The 8,924-nt window shown below is 43.4% G+C and overlaps 2 protein-coding genes across 2 annotated transcripts; one reads left to right on the plus strand and one right to left on the minus strand.

Annotated features, from left to right (window-relative positions):
- Positions 1–2,181: 2,181 nt before the first annotated feature.
- LOC124175515 (cuticle protein 16.5-like) lies at positions 2,182–3,052 on the minus strand. Its single transcript, XM_046555849.1, has 2 exons — positions 2,998–3,052; positions 2,182–2,566 (listed from the first exon to the last, which is right to left on the minus strand). The coding sequence occupies exons 1-2, from the start codon at positions 3,007–3,009 to the stop codon at positions 2,291–2,293; spliced, it is 288 nt and encodes a 95-aa protein (XP_046411805.1). The 5' UTR covers positions 3,010–3,052; the 3' UTR covers positions 2,182–2,290.
- A 1,632-nt stretch (positions 3,053–4,684) lies between these two features.
- Positions 4,685–5,531, plus strand: LOC124175514 (cuticle protein 38-like). Its single transcript, XM_046555848.1, has 2 exons — positions 4,685–4,843; positions 5,101–5,531. Exons 1-2 carry the CDS (start codon positions 4,829–4,831, stop codon positions 5,461–5,463), a joined length of 378 nt encoding a protein of 125 aa, XP_046411804.1. The 5' UTR covers positions 4,685–4,828; the 3' UTR covers positions 5,464–5,531.
- The last annotated feature ends 3,393 nt before the right edge of the window (positions 5,532–8,924 follow it).

Genomic DNA, 8,924 nt, shown 5'->3' on the forward strand with positions numbered 1-8,924 from the left:
GCTTATGAGAGAACAGAAGTCCTTAATCGATGAAAATATCTCAACTGTACGTATTGACAAGGCAAAATCTATTTTTCGACGCAATAAATTGACGTAATTTTGCGGAAGGAATCGATTGCGCGTATTCCGAATATGGTGCAAGCTACAGTTCACGAGTTACATCGGAAAAAACGAAAGACTTCTATTCGTCAGTTCTCAGCTGTTCCTCTTTCTATCATAATTTTTCCGCTCTTGGTAATACGATCTTTTCGATGCAATTTCTGAGTTCCTAGGGGTCCAATTAGCCAGAAAGGGGTGATACAAATCTAATCTGAGACATTATTGGCGAAAATTTTCGCGATTTTGAAAAGTGCTGGAATAAATTTTTTAGTGCACTATATCGATGTAATTTTAGACTGTTCGCTGTTTAGACCGAACTTATCCTTTCCTTTCCCATGTCCGCGCGCGCTTTTCTACCCCGTCTGTAACCCGGAATCTCTACCGCTACCAGCAATCCACGGCAAGTTTAGGCGCGATTGGGTGGATCGTCGTTAATCGTGAAAGATGGCGCTGAGCGTTGGATGAATAGCGATAAATAATCGGGAATTGACGCTCGGAGATTCAGTCTGATCGAGTCTACGGTAACGATAACATCGCCACGGATCATCTTAGGTATTCTCATTTTCCCCATCCTCTCAGTTGAGTCACTGTTCCTCTCCTCTCCAATAAAAAACAGCAGGTTCTCACCAGTCGATCGAACCTCCGTAGGTTCACGCCTTCAGGCCTCTGAATCTCACGGTAGCTCTCCACATGCGAGGCAAAACGATTGATCGTACACTTACACGTCATACACTCTTGGCACGACTTATATTACTGTATAATAAGGGGTTTTTATGCCTCAGCGGCTTTTCTCCTGCGAGCTAATAAATTGCAATAATTTTCTTGGCTCAATCAAGTGTTTTGATTACTGTTTCCGGTCCATATCTCATCCCCCGATCCTCATTTTTTACTGTAGAATCAAGGAAGCCTTTTATGCTGGAAAGTTTTCCGACTCTACAGGCGCAGTCCCAATGCGCTGCGATTATTGTATTAAAAGTTACAGACATAAAACGTCAAACATTTACTCGCTTTTCAGAAAAATGGGTAAGGATAATGATCAAGTCTTTTTTATTTGTTGTTCTTCTTGCTCAATCTAGTTTCCAATTTAGCTATGGAAATAATTATCAACTACTTAACTTACTGATTAACAAACTAGTTAAGTAACTAACCAACTAATTGACTAACTAACTAAATAACTAACTTACTCTACTCTACATTTTTTCCCTTCAAGAATCGCTGTATCTTAGAAACGCTTTCATAAATTTATTTAAACGCTGTACAACGCAATTTTGCCAGAGAAAGCGTTTGCTTTTAGTCTAACGTAGTTGCGAATAATTTCATCACTTTCTTCCTCTGTTATAATATACTTTCCGGCTTTCATGCACAATCCCTTACAACATACACTTGCGAGCCATTTTCGAGCAATCTATTCATTCCGCTATTCATCAAATTTTTTTCGAAATTCTCACAAGTTTTACCCATGAAGCTACGTCATAGAATTTCAGATCTAATCAAAGGTATACAGCTTATTCGTCGACGTATACTTATGCACATATTGTCTTTGAAATTATGTTATCTCGTATAATGTCGGATCATTTAATTCAATTTAGTACTGAAAGTTTTTTTTCATTGTTCTTCTACAATCTGCTATTTTGATTTCAGATTCCTCTAACGGTCAAGCAGATACCAATTCAAAAACCCTTCGCGTTCGTGTTTTCTCCTTGCCTAATTTTTTCTCGAACTGTGTTATTTTGTATTATTATATCAACTAATATTTTATCCGAGGCGTGACCGAAGTTGTCTTTTAGCGCTTCACCGCGGACACATGATCACAGATGCTTTCACACAACATTTCGACAAATCAGAACCCTATCCTCAAACGGAAAACTTGTTCAGTACTGTTCATAAAGCAACGAATCAACAGTCCATTATGATAAAAATTCGTTTACCTAGTCTTATTACAACGCATAGAAATTATGCTTAGATAGTCATCACTGAATTACGATTTCGTCAAGCTTTCGAGAGTCAGAATCGTTCGCACGAGAAATCAGAGACAGAGCGATGATAACATCGAAAGTGGTAAATGACAATAAAAACGATAAATTTCAGTTTACGCAACCATTTTATTATTCGATTTCATCTTAAAAGTCAAAATCACGGTCGAGGCTGGATTCCTCGCCGTTCTTAGCCGTCGGTTACTGATGTTCAGCACTCAGTAAAACACGGGGGCGGCCGCGTAAGCCGAAAGTGCCGGAGCTACAGCGTGGGTGCTGTAAGCCAGGGGTGCAGCCAGGGGCGCGGAGTAGGCGAGGGGGGCGGTGTAAGCGGCGAGAGGAGCGGCGGCCAAGGTGTTGTAGTTCCTGGCGATGACCTGGCTGCTGGCGGCGGTCACATACGGAGCCGGAACTGCGGCTAATGGTGCGGCGACGAGGCCGGGTGCTGGTGCGGGTGCGGCGAGTGCGCTGGCCACGACAGCGAGAAGAATGCACTGGAAGATGAAGAGGAACCAAGTGATTAAACGACATTCAAGTCACGCCGGATTTCAGATTCTACGAATAAATTTGGAAAAACTAAGAAGGAACGATCGGATCTCCCGTTCAACGATGCATCGGCCGTACGATCTGGGTTCGAAAGAGATCGCGGAATGAAACGTTTGAAAGTTGCGAGTTAAAAGTTGTTTGACTCGAATTTAAATGAAACGTCCCCTCCTTAAGAATGAGAATTATTATCAAGAACAAAAAAAAAAGACCCAATCATTCACACGTTGGTAGGGTTTAAACAATCGCAGAATCCTTGCTAACACGGAAGTGGTATCGATCGGCCAATTATTATCAAATTTTGTTAATTTAAAGTATGACAGAGACATCGATCGCTCGAGAGTTATCGATAACTGAATATCTTTGACAATGAGAAACTCACCAGCTTGAACATGATTGTTTGTTTGGGGTTGGAGCTGGTCTTTGCAAGCAATGAGCTGACTGTGCAAGACTCGGTTTGACGAAAAGCTTTTATAGTGGCTTGTCGGGTGATCCACCCCTCCAAAATCACCGAGTGTTGCTGTACCGGAGCGACACGTCGCGTCCGGCGTTACGGTAATTGTCTTGCGCCACGCCTCTGGTCCGTCAGACACGCGTGCGGCGTGCCGGACGAGACGAGCCCGGCATCCAAATGTCCCTTTATCGCTTTCTACGAGTTGCGTCGGGCGTTTGTATTCTCGGTTGGAGGCTATCCTCCATGTGACACCATAATCTACGACGTAACTTGGCTGAGGTTGTCCCTGTTATGCAAGGGTCAGCTTTCCTAGCCTTATTAGGCGCGTTGCGATTACCTACGCGTGAAGTCGAGCATGCGTGCCTGATTATCGTATTGTCACGCCAGATTTTCAAGGTCACACTTAATCCTCAGCGATATTCATGCGGATCTGACATGTCACTTCTTTTTCGGTGTACCGGTACCGCCTTTTCCGCGTCCAGTTTATACCCACGATCTGCATTGTCGGGTGAAATGTTTTCGCCCAAGGCAAACTGCTGCGGAAATCGGCCGTATTATATTTATCAGTACGCTTACTATACTCATCCTATAACGCTTTTACACCACGAACCTGTTTGCAGCTAATTATTAATTCTCATCTATATCCATTCGATCGTTATATTTATGGCCATCAAAGTGACATTTGAATTTGACAGTTATCACACTGACCAAGATTAAAAAAAAAAAAAAAAAACTACGCTTCTTAATACCAGACGATCGCAAATATCGTTCATGGTTAACCCGTTCGTTAATACAATGCTCAACACGAAACATTTCAGGATTTCCTGGATTGTGCATCTCGTTAATTCAACATTTTTGTACTCAAGTCTTGTACAAGATTTGCGATTACTGCCAAATACCTCAGTGAATATACTTTCAGTAGCTTCCACTGAAATATCGCCACAGTTATTTCTACTTGGACTAGAAGACGGGCTTTTTTATGCAGGTAAATTGCGTACCGACTTGATTCTTAGCAGAATTAAAAAAATAAAACAAAAAACATCATGTTCTTGGTGTTTTTTATTTGAATATATTTTACATATTTGAGTTTGGATCGATGAGTCAAATTGCCCAGGAACGATACTCGGTAAGCGATATAATTAAACGATCTCGAAAATTGAGTGATGTAAATTTGTTTACAAGATTGTTAGCAAAGGTGAATCTGTAATTTGGCTAGCAGACTGAGTTCGTGGCCAAAAATGGATGACCGAGGTAGGCGGGTGTGATTTATCCTGACAAGACAATCGAGCGTGAGTTCCTGTCGGGTTTGGCATAATGCATATACCTAAGCGCAAGGTGACAAGAACATAAATTAAGCAAGACTTCAGGAGTCGTCGGTTTATCCCTGGATCAGTGCCGGCGAAACTGGATCATTGAAATGCAGGCGTAAAACCACTTGGCGAGTGCCGATTCTCCGCCGGTGCCAAGCCACCGATCGGTTACGAACGGGCGCATTGTAACCGTGATTCGGGCATTTCGCAATTAGCATTTGTATTTCTACTGCAATGCTGATACCACACGCCTGCTGATTGCAAGGCCATCAACGCGATCGCAACGTCAAGTCTCGTCGACCCCGAACCGAGGCAAGAGTTAAATACACACCTAAATACGCGTACAGCCGATCGGCGATAGTATAAATACAGAACTCGGTGCACACCGAATTCATCCTCACTTCTCTTCAAGTCGTCAAACCGGCAAGAAAACTCACCAAAAAATCACCATGTTCAAGCTCGCGGTAAGTCGTGCTTGTCAATCTCTCGCTTCTCTCCCTCCTTAGTGCGCAGAAAGTAGAGTAGAGAGAGTAGAGAGAGAGAATAAGTGTAGAGTTATACACAATAGTAACATAATTGCTAGATTGAACCACAAGAGCAAACTCTGCGATAGTTACTCAAGCACCCGATGATCGGTATGAATAATATTACGTCAATCGCGAGATCCTCTGAATTCCGTATGAGAAGATACTTACAATTTGAAATTTGTCGCATTTTCCAGTGTCTCTTCGCCTTCGTGGCCGCCGTTTCAGCCGGACATCTTGCGGTGGCTCCTGTCGTAGCTGCGGCAGTTCCGGCTGCACCTTTCGTAACGGCCCGAAGCAGCCAGAGCATAGCGAGGAATTACAACACCCTGGCTGCCGCCCCCCTGGCCTACACAGCCCCCGCGGCCGTGGCCGCCCCCTTGGCCTACGCCGCCCCCGCAGCAGCTCTTCCTGCCAAACTCGCCTACGCCGCCCCGGCTTTCGCTGCCCCCCTGACTTACGCTGCCCCTGCAGCCCTGCCAGCTCCTCTGGCTTACACCGCCCCAGTTGCTCACGTGTCGCCGTACGCCGCCGCTGCCCCTCTGATCCTGAAGAAATAGGCTGGAACGTGGAACGATTATTTGCTTATTTGATGACGAATAAAGAATTATTGATATTGAAAAAATAATTTAATAGTGTCTGAGTCATTTGCCCTTATTCATTGACGGCGCTGATGCGGGTACCAAGAGTTTTCTGTGAAAGTAACCGCTCTCAACGCCGGCAGGTAGACAACGGAAGCGGCATTTTGTATCGCTCGGTTGTCTGTCTCCTGACGTCAACCGGCACGGTTCGCAGAAATATCCCGATGCATACATGTAGTCGTTTTGATCCGATCTAAAACCGATGCACGGTCGATTGGTCGGTATGTCATCATGTTGCGGCGGGTAGGCACTTAAATCGTGAGGTACATTATAGCTGTCGCTAGGCGAAATACTTTCTTATCGCATTTCCCTCATTTGGATTCTGCACCGACGGTATGGCTGCCCGACATTTTCAAGGCTCCTTCAGTGGCTGCCAACTATTATACAGAAGATCGACTGATACCGGCGTACGTAACCAGTTGACTATGTACACACGTCTGAGTGCTTGGGACTCATTCGCGCGATTCGTGGGAAGAGCGCAATGCCAAAGACTTGGGAATCAAGAAGTAAAATCCCTATTTCTGCATCTGATTTTTATGCAGGAGGATACCTTGATGCTCTATCTAATGATAAAATGAGCAATCGAAGAGAGAAATACCTAGATTTATTTTTGATGAACCTATCCTTATGTAGTCAGATGCACCAGTAGTGTGTATTTCTGTTTGTTTACCGTAATAAAGTGTGATTGCAAAGTTGTAAGATTGATCCTCTCCTGTTGATCCCACGCTCTTTTCGCTGCGATTTCTGAGTTCCTAAGGGTCCAATTGGTCAGATAAGGGTCATTCAAATCGAATCTAAGACCAAAAGTTTTTTGCTCAAAAAAAAAGTAAGGCTAACCCCTTTGTATTTTTGGCGATAATTTTCGCGATTTCGAATAGTGCTGCAATAAATTCTTTCTGGCACTATTCCGACGTAATTTTGCGGGAGAAATCGTTTAGGCGCAGTCCCAATACGCTGCGATGAACGCATCAAAAGTTAGAGCCGAAAAACGAGAACCTGTGTTTTCGACATTTTTCAGCAGGTGCTTTTTCCTTCGTCATTTCTCTCCTGTTGATCCCACGCTCTTTTCGCTGCGATTTATGAGTTCCTGAGGGTCCAATTGATCAGATAAGGGTCATTCAAATCGAATCTGAGACCAAAAGTTTTTTGCTCAAAAAAAAAGTAAGGCTAACCCCTTTGTATTTTTGGCGAAAATTTTCGCGATTTTGGATAGTGCTGCAATAAATTCTTTCTGGCACTATTCCGACGTAATTTTGCGAGAGAAATCGATTGGGCGCAGTCCCAATACGCTGCGATCAACGCATCAAAAGTTGGAGCCGAAAAACGAGAACCTGTGTTTTCGACATTTTTCAGCAGGTGCTTTTTCCTTCGTCATTTCTCTCCTGTTGATCCCACGCTCTTTTCGCTGCGATTTCTGAGTTCCTGGGGGGCCAATTGATAAGGTAAGGGTCATTCAGATCGAATCTGAGACCGAAAGTTTTTTGCTCAAAAAAAAAGTAAGGCTAACCCCTTTGTATTTTTGGCGAAAATTTTCGCGATTTTGAATAGTGCTGCAATGAATTCTTTCTGGCACTATTCCGACGTAAGTTTGCGGGAGAAATCGATTGGGCGCAGTCCCAATACGCTGCGATGAACGCATCAAAAGTTAGAGCCGAAAAACGAGAACCTGTGTTTTCGACATTTTTCAGCAGGTGCTTTTTCCTTCGTCATTTCTCTCCTGTTGATCCCACGCTCTTTTCGCTGCGATTTCTGAGTTCCTGAGGGTACAATTGATAAGGTAAGGGTCATTCAGATCGAATCTGAGACCGAAAGTTTTTTGCTCAAAAAAAAAGTAAGGCTAACCCCTTTGTATTTTTGGCGAAAATTTTCGCAATTTTGAATAGTGCTGCAATAAATTCTTTCTGGCACTATTCCGACGTAATTTTGCGAGAGAAATCGTTTGGGCGCAGTCCCAATACGCTGCGATCAACGCATCAAAAGTTAGAGCCGAAAAACGAGAACCTGTGTTTTCGACATTTTTCAGCAGGTGCTTTTTCCTTCGTCATTTCTCTCCCGTTGATCCCACGCTCTTTTCGCTGCGATTTCTGAGTTCCTGAGGGTCCAATTGATCAGATAAGGGTCATTTAGATCGAATCTGAGACCGAAAGTTTTTTGCTCAAAAAAAAAGTAAGGCCAACCCCTTTGTATTTTTGGCGAAAATTTTTGCGATTTTGAATAGTGCTGCAATAAATTCTTTCTGGCACTATTCCGACGTAATTTTGCGAGAGAAATCGATTGGGCGCAGTCCCAATACGCTGCGATGAACGCTTCAAAAGTTAGAGCCGAAAAACGAGAACCTGTGTTTTCGACATTTTTCAGCAGGTGCTTTTTCCTTCGTCATTTCTCTCCTGTTGATCCCACGCTCTTTTCGCTGCGATTTCTGAGTTCCTGAGGGTCCAATTGATCAGATAAGGGTCATTTAGATCGAATCTGAGACCGAAAGTTTTTTGCTCAAAAAAAAAGTAAGGCTAACCCCTTTGTATTTTTGGCGAAAATTTTAGCGATTTCGAATAGTGCTGCAATAAATTCTTTCTGGCACTATTCCGACGTAATTTTGCGAGAGAAATCGATTGGGCGCAGTCCCAATACGCTGCGATGAACGCATCAAAAGTTAGAGCCGAAAAACGAGAACCTGTGTCTTCGACATTTTTCAGCAGGTGCTTTTTCCTTCGTCATTTCTCTCCTGTTGATCCCACGCTCTTTTCGCTGCGATTTCTGAGTTCCTGAGGGTCCAATTGATAAGGTAAGGGTCATTCAGATCGAATCTGAGACCGAAAGTTTTTTGCTCAAAAAAAAAGTAAGGCTAACCCCTTTGTATTTTTGGCGAAAATTTTCGCGATTTTGAATAGTGCTGCAATAAATTCTTTCTGGCACTATTCCGACGTAATTTTGCGAGAGAAATCGATTGGGCGCAGTCCCAATACGCTGCGATGAACGCTTCAAAAGTTAGAGCCGAAAAACGAGAACCTGTGTTTTCGACATTTTTCAGCAGGTGCTTTTTCCTTCGTCATTTCTCTCCTGTTGATCCCACGCTCTTTTCGCTGCGATTTCTGAGTTCCTGAGGGTCCAATTGATCAGATAAGGGTCATTCAAATTAAATCTGAGACCAAAAGTTTTTTGCCCAAAAAAAAAGCAAGGCTAACCCCTTTGTATTTTTGGCGAAAATTTTCGCAATTTTGAATAGTGCTGCAATAAATTCTTTCTGGCACTATTCCGACGTAATTTTGCGAGAGAAATCGTTTGGGCGCAGTCCCAATACGCTGCGATCAACGCATCAAAAGTTAGAGCCGAAAAACGAGAACCTGTGTTTTCGACATTTTTCAGCAGGTGCTTTTTCCTTC

The sequence above is a fragment of the Neodiprion fabricii genome, chromosome 2, assembly GCF_021155785.1.
Source record: "Neodiprion fabricii isolate iyNeoFabr1 chromosome 2, iyNeoFabr1.1, whole genome shotgun sequence".
In the NCBI taxonomy this organism is placed as follows: Eukaryota; Metazoa; Arthropoda; class Insecta; order Hymenoptera; family Diprionidae; genus Neodiprion; species Neodiprion fabricii.